Source organism: Phyllopteryx taeniolatus, chromosome 8, assembly GCF_024500385.1.
Source record: "Phyllopteryx taeniolatus isolate TA_2022b chromosome 8, UOR_Ptae_1.2, whole genome shotgun sequence".
Taxonomy (NCBI): domain Eukaryota; kingdom Metazoa; phylum Chordata; class Actinopteri; order Syngnathiformes; family Syngnathidae; genus Phyllopteryx; species Phyllopteryx taeniolatus.
Window position 1 is genome coordinate 4,807,966 of NC_084509.1, and position 22,423 is coordinate 4,830,388.

The 22,423-nt window shown below is 39.7% G+C and overlaps 2 protein-coding genes across 3 annotated transcripts; both read right to left on the bottom strand.

Annotated features, from left to right (window-relative positions):
- Window positions 1–2,563: 2,563 nt before the first annotated feature.
- Window positions 2,564–11,155, bottom strand: LOC133482323 (lebercilin-like). Its single transcript, XM_061782348.1, has 7 exons — window positions 10,630–11,155; window positions 9,019–9,233; window positions 8,616–8,861; window positions 4,815–4,952; window positions 4,601–4,670; window positions 4,302–4,529; window positions 2,564–4,193 (listed from the first exon to the last, which is right to left on the bottom strand). The coding sequence occupies exons 1-7, from the start codon at window positions 10,814–10,816 to the stop codon at window positions 3,739–3,741; spliced, it is 1,539 nt and encodes a 512-aa protein (XP_061638332.1). The 5' UTR covers window positions 10,817–11,155; the 3' UTR covers window positions 2,564–3,738.
- A 3,847-nt stretch (window positions 11,156–15,002) lies between these two features.
- On the bottom strand, window positions 15,003–22,330 carry LOC133482699 (histone-lysine N-methyltransferase, H3 lysine-79 specific-like). Of its 2 annotated transcripts, XM_061783112.1 has the most exons (9): window positions 21,964–22,330; window positions 21,675–21,883; window positions 20,534–20,779; window positions 19,148–19,189; window positions 18,834–18,971; window positions 18,668–18,737; window positions 18,465–18,592; window positions 18,237–18,312; window positions 15,003–17,805 (listed from the first exon to the last, which is right to left on the bottom strand). In XM_061783112.1, the coding sequence occupies exons 1-9, from the start codon at window positions 22,148–22,150 to the stop codon at window positions 16,694–16,696; spliced, it is 2,208 nt and encodes a 735-aa protein (XP_061639096.1). In that variant the 5' UTR covers window positions 22,151–22,330; the 3' UTR covers window positions 15,003–16,693. The 2 variants fall into 2 exon arrangements, with proteins under 2 accessions (XP_061639096.1, XP_061639097.1); XM_061783113.1 differs by lacking the exon at window positions 19,148–19,189 and having other exon boundaries at window positions 21,964–22,329.
- Window positions 22,331–22,423: the final 93 nt, after the last annotated feature.

Sequence of the window (22,423 nt, forward strand, 5' to 3'; positions counted from 1 at the left end):
AGTTTGCATGTTCTCCCCGTGCCTGCGTGGGTTTTCTCCGAACACTCCGGTTTCCTCCCACATCCCAAAAACATGCATTAAGTGGAGACTCTAAATTGCCCGTAGGTGTGACTGTGAGTGCGAATGGTTGTTTGTTTGTATGTGCCCTGCGATTGGCTGGCAACCAGTACAGGGTGTACCCCGCCTCCTGCCCGATGACAGCTGGGATGGGCTCCAGCACGCCCGCGACCCTAGTGAGAAGCGGCTCAGAAAATGGATGGATGGATAGAGTTTCACTGGCATGTTAAGCGCACAATTCATTGTGGGTTATTTATCCAGACCGAAGTGCACGGTCAGAAATCATCATGGAGGTAAGGACTGACTCACTGAAGGACTTTCAATACTTAGCTTAAATAATATTTACAATGAAAAGTGACAGCTATGAACTTCGTCTGGAGTCCGGACTGCTTGTGAGGTGGTGTAACGCGCTGCACCACAGATGTTCACGTAAGTGCTTCTACCCCCATCAATCATCCACAGCTTTGCTAGTTAAACTTGTCACCAGGAACAAGATTTCTCACTCTTGGCATTAAAATTACAATGGTGGGAGCAAGTGTGTGTGTGTTGTTGGGGGACGGAATCAGGAAAGACTACCAATTAACAACTCTATAATGTAAATAAAACAAGTACTGTTGGCCGCAATTACGCTTTTAAAACAACATTAAGTGCGGTCCTGTCTGTTTCCAAGCCCAACATCTAACCACCACTCACATTTACGTAGACGCACGCAGTTGCCTTCATGGAACCCACACAATCGGAAAGCACAGAAATCCAACAATATACAGGGTTGCTGTCTGTCTTGTCTGTTAAGTCTTTAGGTAAGTACTAGGGAATGGTGTGCTTGTTTAGATGTTGAGGTACTTACTGTATTTGGCATGTCAAGTCTGCTCTGTAAATAAGTGATATTCCTGCCACCTGGCAGGAGCTGAAAGTAACTAAAAAGTTACTTCTCATCTGAGTTACTTTTTTGTCAAGGAAACAATCACAACACTAGCAACGGCATATACGGAGGCGATTGAAAGTGTGTCTTAACTTTTTTAAATAAATTACCTCAGTGTAACACTTGAAAGGTTATATTATGATTATGCAAAGGAGGTTGCACGATGTGTAGAGGTGACATTGCAGTCTTTGATGTGCTCCCTCCCTCTCCGAGCCTAAGCCTACAGCGCGCTGAACTTCAGTCAAGTCATAATCGGGTTAAGTAAAACAATAAAAGGTCTAATGCCAACATTGAAGCAGCTAACAAGTTAAACTGCAACTAAAACGGTGGGTTAACACAAATGCAAATAACCAGCTAACATCAGCATATGTATTTTATTTAACACACGAGCGTATACGCTACACTGTTCACAACGCTCACATTGCCTGAAAAGGCAAATAAAAACAAGAAACTGTTTTTGAGTTCATACTGTACGTGCTACTAATCTAGAGTGGTTTGCCAAGTATTCGACTTTTGTCTGATATCTTCACAGTATACACGAGGTTAGTCCATCAGTGAGCTCAGTAACATGTAACATTAGACACGTGTTAATTTATTTTCATGGTTTTCAAAAATAAAGCTCTCTTGTGAAAGTGTAACCTATACGCCTGTGAAAAGAAAATTACATCCAAATTCAAGTTCATAGGTTTGATAATACAGGTTAAAAAAAATAATCCTGAGAAATTCAGAGTAGACTTCATAAAAAGTAAAGTCAATAGAATTAAAATTCAGAGGTTCAGACGGTTTAAGCCACAGAAAACTGGTTAGCTTCTTCATTTAAACTGGGGATGTCCAAACTTTCTTCCAAGGGACACATACGAAAAAATAATAGGAGGCAAGGGCCACTTCATTTTCATGTATTTAAGACACTGAACCAATCCATCATTGTTGGTAAAAATATGTGAAGCTATTTATTTTTATATATAGCCTAGTTAAAAAATATATATATTTTTCAGGATTTGGGGGTGGCCAGTGACCCAACCGAATGATGTGATTGGTTGAAAACTAGGAAGTGAGACATGAGAACGAACTACTACTAATATTCTCCTGCCTTGCCACCCAGTCTAGTAAGTGCTGGAGTACATTCATGCAAACACAGGCTGCGTCAAATGTTCATTTTCATGCTGCGCGCTGCTAGAAAATGGATGGCTAGAGTTGGGACACCCCTAATTTAAACCATGCAAACTTTTTTTACCCTGTCCCCCAAAAGTATTGGAATTGAGAGTCTTTTGGAACTGGAAGCGAAATGAGGAATCAGAACCAGAACCGGAATTATTCAAATTCAAACGATGCCCAACCCTCGTCACTAGGTACTGTACCCGATCCCAGTTGACGCCAAGTGAAAATGAGGTGCACCCTCCACTGGTTGTCAATCGCAGGATAGGGAACCTTTGCAGGAAGATGGTGTGTTCACACTGTAGGAACACTTCAGAAAATAACGCTATTTTGTTTTTTTTTTCCTGAGGAGGGCAGAGGAAAATGGATGCGACAGCCAGAAAAAAAGCAAGTTTATGACAAACTATTACTCATACCATTCATTGTAGGTGTAGTGCAGTTACTTCTGCCGTATCATCAGCCTGATTTAAGAAAAAGAACATTCCTTTAATATAAATTATTTCATTCCTGTACTGCAATTTACTGCATGCACATATACCAGAATACACATACATGTACAAAGGGAGTGATTTAAGAGTAAAGGAGCTGCATAAGCAGTCATACCCTAAACTGTTGGGGAGTTGGTTCCTTGCTCAAGGGCTCCTGGGGAGTGCCAAGCACATAGTGCTTCCATTGATCCATAGCAAGTTCTCTGTTCTTGTACATTTTTGTTCCTTAGGTCTTGAACCTGCATCTTTAAATCCCCAACCCATGAGTAAAGTTCTTGGTTAGGTCCTCATTTAGACTATGGACTACAAGGGATTTGGCAACAGTCTGCCATGTCCAATGCGGGTATTTTAACAGGTTGCCATTCTCCACCAGGAGTCAAACTTTCAGTGCTCTTTGACAGAGAAAGACACCTATTTTGAATATCCAACACAAGAAGGCTGAGGTAGATAAGGTCAATGGTCAAATCAGTGCTCTACCCGTCACTAATTTCAACCAAATAGTTAGGACTTATTCTATGCCAAATGAGTCCTATGATTTAAAAAAGAAAACATAGGACTCAAAATGGCTGAGGTAGCTCAGGTAAAAGGGAAGATAGTCAAAAATACACAATCCATGTGCATGCTATTTTTAAATGAACTTCAAGCGTTCAGATCGTTTTCCTAAATCCAAGTTGTACAAATACTGAGTAACAATACACGAGGATGGAGGTAGCAGGCATTCTATCAAAATTTTACTGATTTTCTTATTTTTAATGATAATCAGTGCTCTGTTTGTAGGGACTACACATTGACACCTCTCAGGTTCATTAAATGATACCTGGAATACTTCACTATTTATTGTCAGTGGTAAAGTGATAACCACACCAGAGATTGTCCAATAATGTTTGTCAAGCTAAATCTTAGCTTTTATTGACACCTCCAGAGACTTATTGGTGTGCAGGTGTATTTTCATCTGATTTGGCGTTGGGAGTGTGCATTTGTTATGCCTAGATCTAGTTTTAATTCCAAGTGGGTAAAAAAGAATAAATCCTGATCCTTGAAAATAAACTGCTGTTAAAACCAGCTGGTACAAAATGGCAGCAGGGCATATACTCAACAGCGTTGAATAAACAGAGCTCATGTTTTTGAGACATCATGGTTTGACTCCAAATCAGAGACTGCCGGTGGAACAAAAGGGACCACTTCGGGTTGGGGTGTCTGGATCGTACGCGGGGAGGTACCTTCTACGTAATCTGATTTCCAAGCTGGTGAATTTGAAGAACATGGTCGACTCAAACTCATGCCTTTCCTCTGTCTCTGTAATAATCTGTATTCATTTAGGGTGAGCCCGGGGTAGGCTGGTCTCCCCTTATGCAAGTTCTCAACCACTGGTGAGAAAAAGTATTTACGTCTTTGGAGTTTAGAGCGTCCAAACACTTTCTGCTCAGGTGGCGTTGGGAACCAAACCACCGCAGTCTCTTCTTGTTTCACTGGCTGCTCCGGCACGTCTGGCTTCTTCTCTTCTGTCACTTCTTTCTCAATAATTGACTTCACCTCAGGTGGCTGAGTGGGGATCTCCTCAACCTCTGGAACTAACAAACAAATTCATAGTCTCGTTTTATTGTTTTATAGATATGTCCAAATTGATATGATTGTTATGCAGTGACGTTGGGTTACACTGACAGACATTAGTAGCTCACCTGGAGTTTCAGTGTCCTCTCGGTCACTCCTTGGACCTTCAATCGTATACGATTCCTGAGGTACACTCTCCTGGTAAACGCGTCTCTCAGCGATGGCCGTATTACAGGCAGGTTTCGCAAACGTTTGCTTCTCATCAGATTCAGAAATCTCCGACTTAACACGACTCTCAACCTCACTGCAAGGCGTGGAGACGACCACCTCAGTCTGGACCATCTTGTTTTGTTTGCCTGTAAATGAGAAATGAGTCCTGCGATATCACTAACAACACCAGCTAATTCAAGTTATTGCCTTACTGTACCTTTCTTTTTGGGTTGGTTCTGGAGTCTGAGTGCATAAATATTGTGTATCTCCAGCTCTCTTTTGATGTCCTGTTTGAATAAACAATGTATACTTCATCATGAAACAGTTCTACATATATAGTTACTTTCTTTTATCTTCATCTTCTGTTGTAGAAATCAAAACATTCTGACACGATTGGAACAAAAAAATAAAAATCTACATTTTCAATTTACCCGAGTTTCCTTGGATAACTCATAAACTTGTGTTTGTAGACAGAAGGATGTCTTTCTGGCCATGTTGATTTTCTTTTGCTCTGTTGCTGCTTGGCGATTGAGGGAGCCTCGTAGTAATATGTTACATTTCTCTAAATCCTGCAACATATCAAAAGAGAAAGTAATTACTAATTACTATTAATAAGACTAGGTATTGTTAACATGAGTCATTTTACATGTACCACCAGATGTAAAGAGTGAGGGGCAGAGCATGTAAAAACACTGAGTAGCTGTGAGTTTAATGGCTTGCTCATGTAAACAAATCAAGATTTCCAGTTTATTGGTTTGTAGCAGGGCTTGGACAAAGCACTGTTATACCCCCCAGCCAAGTCCTTATATGCTGCGCTTGTCTGCCACCCCAGAAAGAAAAGCTATCCTCTCTATCCATTCATCATCTTCAATAACCGCATTACTGATGAAGTTAAAGTGCTTTTTAAATGTTTTGGGTTTTTTTGCATAGTTTCCCCGCTTTAATGTTTAAGATCATCAAACAAATGCAAATAGACAAAGATAACCCAAGTACACATAAAATACAGTTTTTAAATTGTGATTTTATTTATTAAAGTAGAAAACTATTCAAAGATACCTGGCCCTGTGTTAAAGTTATTTCCCCCCCTTGTTAAATCATGAATTAACTGTGTCTAATCACATTTTTGGGAAAGCTGAGTTCATTTTCACTGACCACAGCCAAGCCTGGTTACATCCTGTTCAATCAAAAAAAAATCACTTAAATCGAACCTGTCTGACAAAATGAAGTCTGCCAAAAGATCTCAAAACACTCAAACAAAAGAAATTCAAGAACAGATGACAAATAAAGTAATTGGCATTTATCAATCTGGAAAGGGTTACAAAGCCATTTCTAAAGTTTTAAGACTCCAGCGAACCAAGGCGAGAGCCATTATCCACAAATGGAGAAAACATTGAACAGTGGTGAACTTTCCCAGGAGTTGCCGGCCTACAGAAATGACCCCATGAGCACAGCGATGACTCAATTAGGAGGTCAGAAAGGAACCCAGTACATCTAAAGAACTGCCTCAGTTAAGGTCTGTGTTCATGACAAGCAATAAGGGAGAGAATGGGCAAAAATGGCATCCATGGCAGAGTACCAAGGCGAAAACCACTGCTGACCAAAAATAACATAAAGGTACATCTTACTTTTGTAAAAAAAAAGAAGAAAAAAAACACTTTTGGGAGAATATTCTAGACTGACAAGACAAAAGTTTTACCTTTTGGAAGGTATGTGTCGCGATACATCTGGCGTAAATGTATTCAGAGCATTTCAGAAAAAGATCATGGCAACAGTCAAACATGCTGGTGGTAGTGTGATGGTCTGAGGTTGCTTAAGTTATTCAGGACCTGGATGACAGAATTCTGCTCTTTACCAGAAAATCTTGAAGGAGCATGTTCGGCCATCAGTTCATGACCACAAACTGAAGCGCACTTGGGTTCTGCAGCAGGAAAACGATCCGAAACACACCAGCAAGTCAATATCTGAATGGATTTTTTTAAAAACTAAATGAAGGTTTTACAGTGACTTAGTCAAAGTCTGGACTTGAATCCGATAGGAATGCTGTGGTGTGACCTGAAAAGGGCCGTTTATGCTAGAAAACCCTCCAGGCTTGCTAATTAAAACAGTTCTGCAAGTAAGAATGGGCCAAAATATCTCCACAGAGATGTGAAAGACTCATTGCTGGCTATAGAATATGCCAAGAAGCTTTGAATAGTTTTTTTTCCGCTTAATAAATAAACCCACCATTTAAAAAGTCAATTTTATGTTGACTTGGGTTATCTTTGTCTGATAGTTCCATTTGTTTGTTGATCTTAAACATTACAGTGGGGAAACAATGTCAATAAACAAGAATTTGAGAAGGTGGGAAAATGCCTTTTAATTGCACTGTATCCAGGATGTACCTGGTAGTGGTGGTTTTGCACTGGGATGTGTCCCACCACATTCAGCAGGTGGCAATGTGGTGAGAGATTATTGATTACATATCAAAATAATATGTCCAGTGGTGCCTTGAGATACGAGTTTAATTTGTTCCTAGACCACGCTCGTAACGCAAAATACTTCATACTTCATCTTTCCGCATTGAAATGAATGAAAATGCCTTTAATCAAATCCAGTCTCCCCAAAAAACAATGTAATGTGTTTTTTAATGAGGAAAATAGCACTCTATATTATACTTCAGATAAACATACAGTAATGACATAATAAAATTTAAAAAAAGAATTAAACTGTTTTGGTCACACTTTCCCCTTCAATTGGCCCTACCTGGGAGCAGTATAAGATAGGCAATCAGATATATGCCTGTAAGTATTGTTGTATTGTCTGTCTACATGTGTTCTAGCAAAACTTGTGTTCAGGTCTTACATGCTTGCTTAAAGGGTAAAATCACCACCGCATTAATCCTAATTGTTAGCCAGTGTGCCTGTATAGAGATTCCCATTGTATGACAGCATTCAGGGAGCGTAGGTGGTGTGGTTGCTTTAAATACAAGAGTATTTTTTTGTTTTATGTCAATTTGACAGTAACCTTCAGCTGAGAGTGATAATATTCAGCTCGATCCCTCTTTTTTGAAAAATATGTATTTATTATATCTGCCAAACTGCTGCTTGTTGTGAAGTGAGTTGAGTCACCTTCCACCATACACCGCTCATATCTCATGTTTAAGTCGATCGACAGCTGGTATCTTGACAAATTCTTAAGTCGGTACACTCGTATCTGAAGGCACTACTATATATGTAAATTAGTGGTCTACATTTCTAAAGGTTGTGAATTTAGTCACTGCTGAATCTCCGGCTGGATGTTGCAGAAGACCTTTGCCCCCAATTGCCAAGGAAACAGCAGTGACCTTGACAGGCATATGGCAATTTGTTTGGTGGCCTTAAGGCCACACTGGTTGCCTCTTAAGGGTGCCGCACACTAAGCGACGCAGCTGAACCAAACTTAAGTGTCATGCAGTTTGCGCGGTTTGGCAACTGTTTTCATGAGTGGCCGATCAGTCAGCCCATAGTTTTGTGATAGTCACAACGTTGCCGATTACACCCAATCAAAATGCACATAAGCTTTCACTCACGGCAAAAATACATTCCCACGTTTTAAGCGAGCGAGACAGAACGATCGCCACGCTTCCCCCAAGCCATATAAATACAATGTATAAAGTATCAAATAATGTGTTTTACAACAATACTTAATATTTAGAATTTCTAATTGCCTGCGGATGAAAAAGCAAAGCTTTTGCTCCCGGTACGTACTGCGCTGGGTACGTTCAAACTAATGGGAGCCAGCAATACTTTTCAAATATCCACACCCTCAGTTTAATTCTCACCCACGTTCCACTCTTCACTAACCCGCTTCTTCCTAACTATTAATCTTTTTATGGTGTAATATACTGCATATATAGCATCAAATGCCTATATAGGATCGCTGTTCAGGGTGTCTATATATCTAATCGCTCATTATGCGGCGTCAGTTGGCAAGTCTCATTTTTATGCGATGGTCCGGTCCAATCAGGTTTGACCTTATCACGCAGTGTGCATCAAGCCTTATGAATTTTGCCTGGCAACGGGTAGGCACTCAAATGTGACCTGACCAAACTACACCTGAATATGAAACTTGAGTATGATATAATCCAAGCCAGGCGGCTGCAACAGCAAGCTAAATATTAAAAGAGGTATAACAGACATTATAATATAGATTTATGATCTTGGGGACGTTAATTGGTTTGGTACTGCACTACCTCCTGCTCTTTCTTAACATACATTTATTCGCTTGTCCTTCTCCTGCAACTCTATGGAGACCTCAGTTAGCTTGCGAGATAGTTCGTCCTTCGCCGGCAAAGCTTGCTCCTTAATGACCCTCTGCTGGAGATGATGGATCCTGTCTTTAACATTGGTCAGCTCTTTCTCTGTGACCTGCAGCTTCCAGGCCAGGTTGTTACGGCAGGTCCGCGTCCCACAGAGCAACTTTTGCAAGTCTCTGACCTCGCCGTCGTTCTGATTTAGTACCTAGGAGGAACAGAGCTTGTTGTGTTTTTGTGGGTAACAGTTAAGTTCCAATGAAAATACCTGCAGCCAAACTCTTCCAACTTTTTATATTTATTTTTTTAGATGTGACATATTCACTTCTTAACATGAGACAATTCAGATGGACGATATGACCAACCTCAGAAACACCCTCCTCAGAGTCTTGGAATTGCTGCAGTGCCACTGTGTGGCGATGCTGAACTTTCTTCAACAGCTTGGTCTCCGTTTTGACTTCCACCAGCTGCAGCTTCAGGTCATAGTTCTGGTTTTTCAGCTCATTAATGCTGTTTGAGTATGACGAATGGATCCTGGTCTTCGAAACAGTATTGATTGGAGGCAACTTCAGCTTAATTTCTGAAAAACATTCAAAATGTTAATTTGGATAGTGCATCTTTCAATAAATAAAAAACATTATTACATTTTCCAAATATTACTTATCATACATTATATTATGGGTATCTAATATACAGTATGTGTAATTACATTTGGTAAAACGCATTACCACACACAGTACGGTGTAAAAGTCTTAGGCCACAACTATCTTTGTTTTATTGACAGAAGTCACTTTTGACATAGTAAAGACATTAGAAAGACAGATAGCAGGGAAAAAAATACATTTTGGTGACGATCTGGAAAAAGTTACAGCCGTGTCCATAAATATTGGGACATTAACAATTCTTATCTTTTTGGCCAGAAACATCAATCGATATCAAATGAAACAAAAAAGATATGCTTCAACTGCAGACTTTCAGGTTTAATTTGAGGGTATTTACATCCAATTCAGGTCAAGAATGTAGGAATTATATGCCTCCTACTTTTTAAGGGACTAAAGGTAATTTGACACATTAACAATCATAAATCAAACTTTTTAATACTTGGTTTGAAATCCTTTGCAGTCAATTACAGCCTGAAGTCTGGATCGCATAAACATCACCAGACACTGGATTTCATCCCTGTTGATGCTTTGCCAGGCCTCTACTGCAACTGTCTCGTCCTGCTTGTTCTTGGGCATTTTGCCTTCAGTTTTGTCTACAGCAAGTCAAGTGCATGCTCAATGGGCTTCAGGTCAGGTGATTGACTCGGCTAAGGTACATTTCACTTTGTTGCCTTAAAAATCTCTTTGGTTTCTTTCGCAGTATCCTTTGGGTCATTGTCCCTCTGCACTGTGAAGTGCCGCCCAGTGAGTTCAGAAGCATTTGGCTGAATATGAGCAGACAGTATTGCCCGAAACAATTCATTATTCACCCTGCTGCTTTTGTCATCAGTCACATCATCAATAAATGCAAGGGAACCAGTTCCACTGCCAGGAACTGGCACTGGTTCCCTTGCATTTATTGATGATGTGACTGATGACAAAAGCAGCAGGATGAAAATATGCATATATACAAACTGTTGTGTATATATACTGTCTTACACAGTTCACCTGATACGAATGTAAATATACAGAAATTAAAGTTGAAAGTCTTCAGTTAAAGTGCATTTAAAATCCATTGTAGTGGCATATTCTCTATCACTAAAACAGTAAAACAAAGAAACGGCGTGATTTTGTTTGATGGATGGGAATCTACAAAGGCTCCAACTAATGATTTTTTTTGATAATCTAATCATTTGTTTAATCGATGACTCGTGTTAAAAACAAAATTAAAAATTCATTTCCATCCCTTTATTCAAAAACAGGACATTATTTCAAAATGACAGTGCTGAAAATGTACACCGTTTTTCTTCACAACAACATGAAAAGTGAACATACCTTCAGTTTTTTTATATGGATTGAATTTCTTGTCCGGGGTGCTTTTGTGCGTCTGTGTTTTGGTTTGGAAGACCACGGTGCGGGGCTGTGGGTTTAGTCTTGGGAGAGAGCCCGATTGCGCGTTGCTTTTGCTTCCTGCAGCGTCAACCCGAGCCTTGATTGAAAAGGCCCTCTGACTCATCCTCATCGCCTTGTCGCAGATCTCACCGGGAAAGAGCACATCGAAACCGAGAGAGGCGGCCCGAAAACGGCATCGCAACTAGATGAACACACGTCAAGGCTGTGACAGGCCCAATGTGACTTGAGTGCCGCTTTCATTGTCGCCAATGATGACGCCACGATCCTCATATCAGAGCACCGAGGCAGACGACACCGACAGAAATACAGCTGGACGAAACGCGTGACGTCAACGGCCGAGTTAACGCGGTCCAAAGTTTGTGTGCTGGTGTGCACTTCAAATGCCGGCCAGCTGATAGTCTAGATAGGCCCAGCGCCGCCGACGTGGCGACCATGTTGGCAGGGACAACGGTCCCATCAAAGGCAATGGACATTGCGACGAAGTCATAACCTCTTCTCATGAGGTGTACTTTTTTTTTTTTTTTTTTTTTTTTTGTCAACGCCAAAGCGTGTGCTATCAATGCAGGTTTTTTTTTTTTTTTTTTTTTTTTTTTTTAAGCCTCCACAAAAATATTTTCTACCTGTGAAATGGGGCCGGCTACACGTTGGGGCTCCCCTCAAATCAAATCCGCTCATACTTCCCCAACTCTTGTCTTCTTCGCTGACATACTTGGCAAATAAAGATGATTCTGTGTGCCCTGCCGGCTGTCTGTTTGTGTGACTATCGTAATGGCCACAAAGTTATTTATTGTTTAAGGAAATATGTTATTCTTTATTATTTAAGTGCCTTGAACATTTATGAATTTTTTATGCATTTGTATGTTGTTTAAGGAGTGATTTATGCCTTGTGGCGATGGTCAAACTACCGACAGTTCGAAACCGGAAGTGGTTCAATTTTGAGTTTCAAAACAAGAGCATACCTGAACTATGTTGGTTACTTTGCTATCTTAAAATCATTTGATAAATTTGCTTTGTAAATTCTACGTATTGACCCTATCCCTATGTGCACTTGCCTATTTGTACTTTTGTTGTATTTCTCGCTTAGAAAACCACACTCACACAACTAAACATCTGCACAAAGAGAGGAAAAGAAAAAAAATAACACTTCGGAAGTACTTTAATGAGTGCCATATAGCGGTATGAGGAATAATCAATTAATCGACAATGAATTGATCTAATGTGTAATAATAATATAATATGTGATAACCATGTTTGATAATCAGTTAATCGAGACGAAACCTTGTTTAACTTAGAATTGTCCAAATCCTAGGAATTTCAGCCGCTCAAGAGTAAATATTAATCATTATCTATCCATCCTTTTTCCGTACCGCTTAATTTTAGCCTATTTTCTGGCTTTACAGACTAAACCAGTAAATCAATCAATCAATTTATGTTTGTGCAGTTTCTGCACTGTCAGTTTGAAATAATGTCCTGGGTTTTTTTTTCATAAAGGGATGTAAATTAACAAAAAAAAAAAACATTCATCCATTTATTGAAAAAATAATCAACAAATTAATCGATTATTAAAGTAATATTTAGTTGCAGTCCTAGTGCCATATTTAAGGGTTAAGCTATTCAATTTGGGTACCTTGAGCATTTGTTTTAGTTTAGTGCTCATTTGTGTATTATTGTTATTAGAGTGGTCCAATTCACGCGATTTGATCATGGGTGGTAACGTCACAGTGGCTGGAGGAGCAATGTTTGCAATGCTGTTGGTAGGTGACTGTGTACAGGATTATAAATTTGTTCCGCTGTGTACTTTAATGACGAGTAGTGACACACAACTAAGTAATAGTGCCTTTTAGCAATGGCCATTACCTGCTATTCCCGAGTGTGTTTTTAGAGTAAATGTAGTTAAGTAGTGAAGGATACCACATAGCAACTGCTAAATTGGCATCATAATAAATAATGATAATAAAATAAAAATATGATGTCACGATGCCGCCTTAACATTTCTGCCTGCCCCCTCACGTACTATGCATGCCGAGACCCGGTCCTGCCTTTGAAAAGTTATTCCCAGTTCCCTTGTTATTGTACAGCGTTGTGTGCAATAGTATGCAGCACAAATGTTTTTTTGTTTTTCTTTCAGTTTTCTTGCCTTCCACATACATGGGATGCGCTGACGACTTTGACCCTAGTTTTGCATCACCGTAGGCATGCAGCCCAAAAGAGGCATGTCGAACATATTTGGAGAGAGAAGCTGTCTTTGTAAATACTTGACACTTGTAATATATCTATTTTTTTTTTTTTTTTTTAGATAATCTACCTATTCATATCTATGGTCTGAATCCAACTACTCCTCAGTTGAAAATGCAATAGTGTAACTATTTCAAATGATTTCTCAAACTAATTACATTAAATTACATTTGGATTACTTTTTCTTAATTTTGAATAAATACATCAACAGGACCCTTGGATGTTTCCTCTAAAAAAGTGGATACATTATTTTAGATATAATCACATATTTGTTCTTTACACAGATAATAAACTGAAAACAAAACAATGAAATGTAAATGCATTTGTGTTAGTTGCATTATGTGTACAGCGTGTGGAAAACCACCATACCATGTTGACATACTGACAAATGTGCACAATTTAGATTATCATTTCATATGATAGATAAATGCAGGTTTCGATCTAGCTTTAGTTCCAAATTTGACATATAGGTGGGCAGGCCATTATTGCACTCAGCAGGCATCTGCAGAGACATTTTTGGGGGCAGGCACTCAAGCCAAAAAAAGGGCACCTATCACAGAATTGTTCATACAATCAAGATAAAACAGTATATGGGTTATGTATTGTGTAATTATGTTAACACAATGAAACAACTACACAATTAACCTACAGTGGATAAAGTCTACACACCCTTTTTTGTGATGTAAAAAAAATTAGATCAAGATAATCTTAAAACTTTTTTTTTTACCATTAACCTTGAACCTGTACAACGCAATAGAAAAAAAATACATTGTTGAGAGGCAGAGTAAAAATAAACAAATGAGAATGTGGTTGCACAAGTGCACATGCCCTCTTATAAATGGGGAAGTTGCTGTGTTGAGAACAGTGATTCTCAACCAGTGTGCTGGGGCACATTAGTGTGCCGCGAGTGTTCTTCAGGTGTGCCGTGGGAATTTTGTGCCGTGGGAAATTATCAAATTTTGTGTAATTGCTAAAAAAATTATTTACAAGAAATAATGTATCTTTTTTTCATCTATGCCAGTGAGGCACAGTGACAGACAGAACAAATGTTATTCCATTAGATGGCAGGAAGTACATACAGTAATTAATGTATCCACTTTTTGTGACATTTTTGTTTGTTTGTGTGCCGTGAGATTTTTCATTTGTAAAATATGTGGTAGATTAATTGAAGACTCTAAATTGCCCGTAGGTGTGAATGTGAGCGTAAATGGTTGTTTGTTTATATGTTCCCTGCGATTGGCTGGCAACCAGTTCAGGGTGTACCCCGCCTATTGCCCAGAGTCAGCTGGGATAGTCTCCAGCAAATGCCCGCGACCCTCGTGATGATGAGCAGTATAGAAAATAGATGGCTGGATGGATGACTGACTCAACATTAGCCATTAGCTTGAAGAAACAGCTGCTCGTGAAAGCTATGCCCGCGAGGATGTCAGGACTTGCAGTTAAATCACTCATGAGTACTTTCACTGCGTAGTACATCATTCCTTGCGCAAACGAATCACTCATCGTACTAGTACATCGCTCCTGAGATCACAAGCGAAGAATTTCAAGGAACGAATCACTCGTAACGGAACGTTAAGTTCAACAAACGACTCGCTCTTCAGTTCCTCAGCACACCAGTACATTCAGTTCACTTAAGTCCCTCCCCTGAAACAATCACTCTTCAGTTCTTCAATACACCAGTATATTCAGTTCACTTAGGTCCCTCCCCCGTCTGCACGGCGCTGCCTGACGCTGGCTGCTCATTGGTCAGTCGCCGAAGTGAGCGACAGCGTTGGCGAATCGCAAATCACATGGCAGTACATTTAATGAAAAGTAACTGGCGGATTGCAAATCACATCGCAGTACATTTAATGAAAAGTAACAATAAACCAGCATACTATGAAATTACTGTTGTCATCTGGTTTATTATTTGTTTGAAGAAAATGAAACAACAATGTGCAAAAATACTTTGTACTACAAAAACAAAGTTCAACAACAAATTATATAAAAATAAACCTAATATACAAAAACAGTATTAAATAAAATAAATACAAGTAACAATAAACCAGCATACTATGAAATTACTGTTGTCATCTGGTTTATTATTTGAAGAAAATGAAACAACAATGTGCAAAAATACTTTGTACTACAAAAACAAAGTTCAACAACAAAATATATAAAAATAAACCTAATATACAAAAACAGTATTAAATAAAATAAATAACATTTCAAGCAAATTAAGTAACTTACCTGACAAAAAGTCTTAAAATGGTAAAAAAATTAAATAAAACTTTTTTAAAAATATGTAAAAACGTCCAACAACTTTAGTATTTTTTTTAAATGAATTACTTTAATCCAAATGTTTTAGTTTCTGTTCACCTGTCACCACCCCCTCCCCCCAATACATTGCAGATTTTTAAGCAATCTTTTATACAGTAATGTCCAAATTTAATTGCACGTCTTTAGTGCAGCTCTACGTTGTGCTGGGCAGCACTTAAGGTCTACTGGAATATCCATCCATTTTCACACCGTGCCGCCCTACTGGAATATATTCAGCATAATAGAACCGCAAAAAGAATGGGGTAATGTATTACGCAATATGCCTGTGGGTAATGTATGCTTTTTGTATTGGTTGCTACTCTGAGTTAATTTAGGAGTGGTTTGAAGGTTTATGATTAATGTAACATCGATGCCTATTTCCATTGGCATTTTGCATTATGTAAGCACTAAGCTAGCAGATTTTAATTAGAATTACAGTACATGGTTTATGTCAACATTTTGGTGTTTGAGCATATAGTTTAGTTCTTTTACAGTAAACTTCAACTGGGAGTGACAAAAAAAATAAAATTAATTAAAAAAAAAGCCTGATCAACATTTTGGTGTTTGAGCATATAGTTTAGTTCTTTTACAGTAAACTTCAACTGGGAGTGACAAAAAAAAAAAGTAAAAAAAAATTTAAAAAAAAAGCCTGAAGCAAGCACACTTTACCTCTTAATTGGAGAACTGAGCAAGCACAAGTCTTTTAATTTCTCCAAGGACATTATACGAGCCTCCAATTTTTTGACAGCAAGTAAAGGAGAGCAGGCACCAAAAAAAGTGTTTTAATAGGTTTAAGTGGTAAAAGCGTGTGGCGGGGGGGTTATACAGTATGTTCTCTATATTCCGGGTGGGTCTGCAACGTATCGGGTTCACTGTATTTATTTTTCATTTGACTGGTTTTAATTTTTGGATGAGAAGGGTTTTTCCAAATATTTAGGGTAATTATGAAATTTCAAGGTTACAGACAGCACGCAATGAAAATTTTTTTCTCAGCAGCATAAGAATACTTTACCACCCGGCACAGGAAGACATGCTCGTTTACTGAAAAAGGCCACATTGGTCACAAGCAAAATCAATGAGTTACCGTACTCCTCTGGTGGCTTCCACTCCAGTGCTGAAGGTGGTAATAATGTGCATTACAAAGTGATTTAATGATTGCTCCCTTGGTCCATGTTATATACATCTCTAGCGTTTCATTGAAATTAATTAGAAGTTTTTGCATAATCCTGTTCTCAAACAAACCAGGAAGTTGCATGTAAACAAACCATGAAATTAATGAAAGAGGTCATACTATACATATACACAATAATGTCTTGTGCCCTCAAGTGTCTTTACACATCCCAGAAAAGCAATGGAGTCAATTGGGCACAAAGTGTAGTAGCAAAGGAATTGCATGTCTACCGCTGACACAACTCTATGGAGAGCCAGTGTTCACTCGCTCGTTAGTATTACTCTAAGTCCATGAAGGTGAGTCAGTATGTTTGGAATCCAAATCCGAGCAGTCACTGGCGGCATCCGGTTGGCTCGTCTGTTCGTCACTCAGATAGATGTCTTCCAGCATTTCTGCAGAACGTCTCCGATTGCGACAGTAAAGGGTCTCCTCTTTCACCGGCATGTTTGCCCCTTTATAAGACCTCAGGTTCACGCCGCTGTAGGCTGGCTTGCCCAGGTGCAAGTTCTTAGTAACTGGGGTAAAGTTGTATTTACGTCGAATTTTGGGCCGCGAGCATCGTTTTGGTTCACGTGGTGTTACCACCTGAGGCTCGTTAAGAATGCACGACAAAGAGCATTGTTTGTTTGTCCTAATGTCTTTCTGATCTCCTTTCTCCTTTCTCTTTTCCTGTTGTTTTGCCTCCTCCACCACCATCATAACTTCCACCACCGCCTCATCCTCTTCCTCATCGTCCACCTCCTCTTCTACGCTTTCCTCTTTCTCTACCCTCTCCTTTTTCCTTACCTTGTCCTCTTCATCTCTATTTTCCTGTGCCTCTTCCAACTCATTCTCCTCCTCCTGTTCTTCTACTACTTGGCTCTCCTCTTCCTCTCTCTCCTCCTTCACCTTCTTCTTCTTCTTCTTCTTCTTGTCCTCTTTCTCTTCCTCCTCATTTTCTTCATCCTCCTCCCACTCCTCCGCATTCCCCTCCCACTCCTCCTCCTCTAACTCCCCCTTGTCCTCCTCTTCTTTCTCATAGTCTCGCTCCTCCTCATCATAATCATATTCCCCTATGGTCTCCTCAAACTTCTCCCCAAAACTCGTTTCCTCCGACTTCTCTTCTTTCTCCTCAGTTTCATCCTCCTCCCCATTTTGGTCCATTCCCTCATCGTCATATTCTTCCTCATCATGCTCCTCCTTTTCCTCCTTCCCTTCACAGTTCTCTTCTGACCTCTCCCCCCCTTCTCTATCCTCGTTCTCGTCTTCCCCCTCCTCTTCCTCTTCCCCCTCCTCTTCATCTTTACTCCCTTCCTTTTCCTCCTCTTCCTCCTCACTCTCCTCTGACTCCTGCGTATCTTCTGATAAGTGCTTCCTTTCCTCTTGGCGGTGATGGATATCCCCATAGGCTGAAACTAACAAATGGATTTTCATAAATTCACATTTTATTTCCAAATTCACCATTATTAAAATAGCATATTTGATCAAATTGGCTTAATACCTAAATTTATTAGATTTTCTAACAGTTTTCACCCATTTACAGTTTTATTTGATATTTATGCTCACTTTACTTATTTCTAATGTTTTGTTTACCGTCATTCTGGTTTTGATGTTTGTCTGCAGTGAATTTGAGTGCTGAGAAAGACACCTAGAGTAAATGTAGTACTGCACAATTATCATACCGCTCTTAATTTAGGAAACCTCCACTATGAACACCCTGCATATAGGGACCCAAACACAGTTTTGCCCCTTTAAAGGTTTCAAACTATACTGTATGTTAAGTGTCAAAATGAACAAATGAAATTTATTTGGACCGGTATTGTATTAAGTGGCATGAGTGGCTCACCTGCATTTGTATCAGAATGGTTCTGGTTGTTCTTTCTCCTTTGTTCAGTTGTGCGAGATTTATGTCGTAGATAATCCTGGACAACAATGATCAACACTCTTATTAACACTTTCTTGAGATGACTTGACAGTTAATGTTAATAACACATGCATACACATAGGAAACAAACAATACATAAATGAGGAAAAAAATAAATAAAATCAAACAGTAATTATTTTAATAATGTACCGAGCTGTCAGGGCTCTGCCACCTTTGGAGCTTCTCATCAGTCTCCGAAATGTCTGACTTCATCCGATCGTCAGTCTCACTGGTTGTCGAGACACGTTCTTCCGTCTGGACCATCTTGCTTTGTTTGGCTGTGAATCACAAATGAGTGTTAAACACTGACAAGCTAACAAGAACTGCAAAGCCAAGTCATTATGCAGCTGTACCTTTTCTTCCATGTTTTCGCAATCGGATAGTATTTATATTATTTGTCTCTGCTTCTCTTGTTCTGTCCGGCTTGGATAAAGAATTGAAACAGAAAGATATGAAGACTAATACAACCCAATGTTATCAGTAATGCAACCATGTACAACCACACGTCTCTCAACTTACTTGAGTTTTCTTGGATAATTCACAAACTGCGGTTTGTAGACCGAGAGACATCACATTGGTTCTGAACATCTTTTTGTATTCTGTTGCTACTTGGCGATTGAGTGAGCTTTGAAGCAACATGTTACTCTTCTCCAAGAACTACAGTACATGATGGAAAAAAAGGGGGAGAGAAAAAAAAAAAAAAAAAAAAAAAAAAAAAAAAATCACAAACATCTCTTATATTATCATTTACAATGACCATGAAGTCTACTAATGCTGGCATCTATTACCACTTAGCACAAACATAGAATGTTGAATGGAGTGCATGTACAAACCCCAATTCCAATGACGCTGGGACGTTGTGAAAACGTAAATACCTGTAAAAACAGAATACAATGATTTGCAAATCCCTTTCAATCTATACTCAATTGAATACACTATAAAGACAGTATATTTAATGTTCAAACTGATAAACTCTTTTTTGGGGGGCTTTTTTTGCAAATAGTCACTCATTTAAATTTGATGCCTGCAACACGTTCCAAAAACGTTGGGACAGGAGCATGTTTACCACTGTGTTACCTTCCGTTTTAACAACAAAATACATCCATTCTCAATACCGCTTATCCCGTTTAGGGTCGCGGGGTACTGGAGCCTATCCCAGCTGAGTTTGGGCGGAAGGCGGACTACACCCTCAACTGGTCGCCAGTCAGTTGGAGGGCACATATAGATTTGGACAACCATCCGCACTCACATACACACCTGTTGGAATACTTGCTCACACAGTTGTTCACAAAGTGGTAAACCTTGCCCCATCCTTGCTTGTGAACAACTGAGCCTTTCAGTGATGCTCCTTTTCTACCTAGCCATGAAACTTACCTGTTTTCAATTAACCTGTTCACCTGTGGAATGTTTCAAACAGGTTTTTTTTTTTTAGCATTCCTCAACTTTTGTCTTTTGTTGCCTCCTTCCCAACCTTCAATTCAAAATGAGAGAATATTTGCAACAAAACAATAACATTCATCAGTTTGAACATGAAATGCCTTTGTAGTATATTTAATAGAATGTAGGTTGAACAGGATTTGCAGATCATTGTATTCTGTTTTTATCTACATTTTACACAACCTCCCAACATCATTGGAATTGGGGTTGGTACTATACTATATTAAAGACATTTGGTGGATTTCATCTCATTATTGCAGTTACACACATTCAGACAATGATTGATGTTGACGTATATTGATAGCCCGCTGAATATGAACAAAAATAAATAAATGTTCAGGATCAAGAAGGACATTTTGGGTATTCTGTGGCTGTTTGAACAACGCTCCACTTGAGCTGGATAACCAGTAATGAGAACGAAGACGCTCAAGTTCATATATAGTAGGGGAGGGAGACTCGTGCCTGACAGCCAAGAGCGTCACTGGGCACCATTTTAACCACACCAAAATTCAGGAAAACTGAAATGGTGAAACAGTTTAACGCTATATCTCCACAATTCAGTCCAATCAGAATCCAGCTTCTATGTGCTGCCAAGTTAATGTAATCTACGCAGTGCCTTCATTGCTGTAAATATTGGCCCACGCCACATACACAAGTGTAATGGCTGTTTTATTTTAACCAATCAGATTTCAAATTCAACAAACAGGGCCACCTGGAGAGTCACTGGTAGTGTAGTGGTGCATTTGCCTGACTTCAGTGCAGGCAGAACTCCTAAAACATACCTGTATCCTCCTCTCCTTCTCCTCCAGATGTATAGTGAACTCAGTGAGCCTGCGGGTAAGTTCCTCCTTCTCCAGCAGGTTGGGATTCTTGTTGACCCTCCACTGAAGGTGATTGATCCTGTCTTTGCAGTCCAACAACTCTCTCTCTGTGCTTTGCAGCTTCCTTGCCAGCTTATCGCGGCTCGAGCGCGTCTCAGAGAGCAACCTCCGCAAAGCTTTCACTTCGTTTCTGTGCTGGTCTTGTATCTAAAAGATCGTCTGTGGTCAATCTCAGGGAACACATATCAAGACATAAAACCATACACACTCGCATTTACACCATCACTGATTGGGAACTGAATCCATGCAGCCTGCACGGAGCATGTGAACCACTACATCATCAGTGACCAACTATTTTTTGTTTGCCATTTTACTTCCTGAGTACTTCTCTATATGCAAAATCACTTATTGTGCTCACTGAAGTAAGTACTTTACGATACTTAAGTAGATTTTTCAGGCATCTGTACGTTACAGGAGTATTCGAGAATTTCTGAGAATTTTTTCACTTTTACTCCCTACATATTTGTCAACCTTGGTTGAGATCTTGGGCACTTATGAAGTGGGGTGGGCAGCAACGACATGGGGGAATGTGAAACATGGCGCATTAATGACAGCAACAGATTCAGAGCAAGATATTCCCGATCTCTGGCCTTAAGAGACTTTTTTATGTTGTCGGCTACAGGAAAGATGCATGGCAAAAGTGTTGCCTTGTGCTCACCTAAAAAGTACCAGCTTCTCACATACAAAAATTCTTCATCTGTATTTTATCAGTTGCTGGCAGTTCAGTCCTCACTATCCTGTCAGAATTTAGCTTACTGCAAAGATGTGTGCAGTCATTTTTTTCTCCTCACTATGAGCACTATGCAAGTTAATAAAAGAGGAAAAAGAGGTTTTTTACACTGTGCCAAGTTTTCCCAAAAAATTTATTTAAAAAAATGTATACAATTATCACTATAAAAATCATAGTATACCAGTAAACATTTTAACATTTCAGAGTTGAATCAGTGATTGTACCAAGTTGTACTTCTACTTAAATACAGCGTGTTTCAGTCAGTTGTGTGTGAACAATACCAGAGCAAATCATGCAGAAAATGCCACCCACCTGAGAAATGCTCCCTTCCAAATCTTGAAATTGCTGCAGCGCCACCGTGTGGCGATGCAGAACGTTCTTCAACAGTTTATTCTCCGTCTTGGAATCTTGCAGTTGCTGTTGCAGCACATAATTCTGATTCTTTAGCTCCTTAATGTTGTTTGTAGACTGCTGCCTCAATTTGGCGGTGTCCCTGATTGGTGGCAACTTCAGCTTGGAGGCTAAACGGATCACAGGGTTGACACGATAAAGTTAATTGTTTACAGATTTATAGCTAACTGCAGCGTGTTTAATTGAATACCTTCGGAGCGTCTGTAAGGATTCAGTTTGTCCTCTTGGGGTTTGTACACATATGACTTAGTTGGCAAGGGGCGTTGACTGGGAAGGAGTCTGGGCAGTGAGCACGTTTGGAATGACTCTTTGTTGTACCTCGCCGCATCCCCTTCAGCCCCAGACCTCGGTACAAAGTCCCGCTGGTTCACACTCATCGCTCCCTTGCAGTAGCTCTTTCCTCCTTTCTAAAGACGCATTGCAAAAAAATCAACGCAGACGCGACAGGCGGCCAGACGCCAATGGCAATCCACGGCTAACGTTACATGGCTGTGAAGCTCCAAATCCGACTTCAGTGTCGCTTTTAATGACGCGATTGGTTGTAACCTCATATCAGAGCACAGATACAGACGACGCCTATTCTTATACAGGTGGACGACGCGGGCGACATCATACAGGTGGTATGACGTCAGCACTTGGCGGTTGGGCGT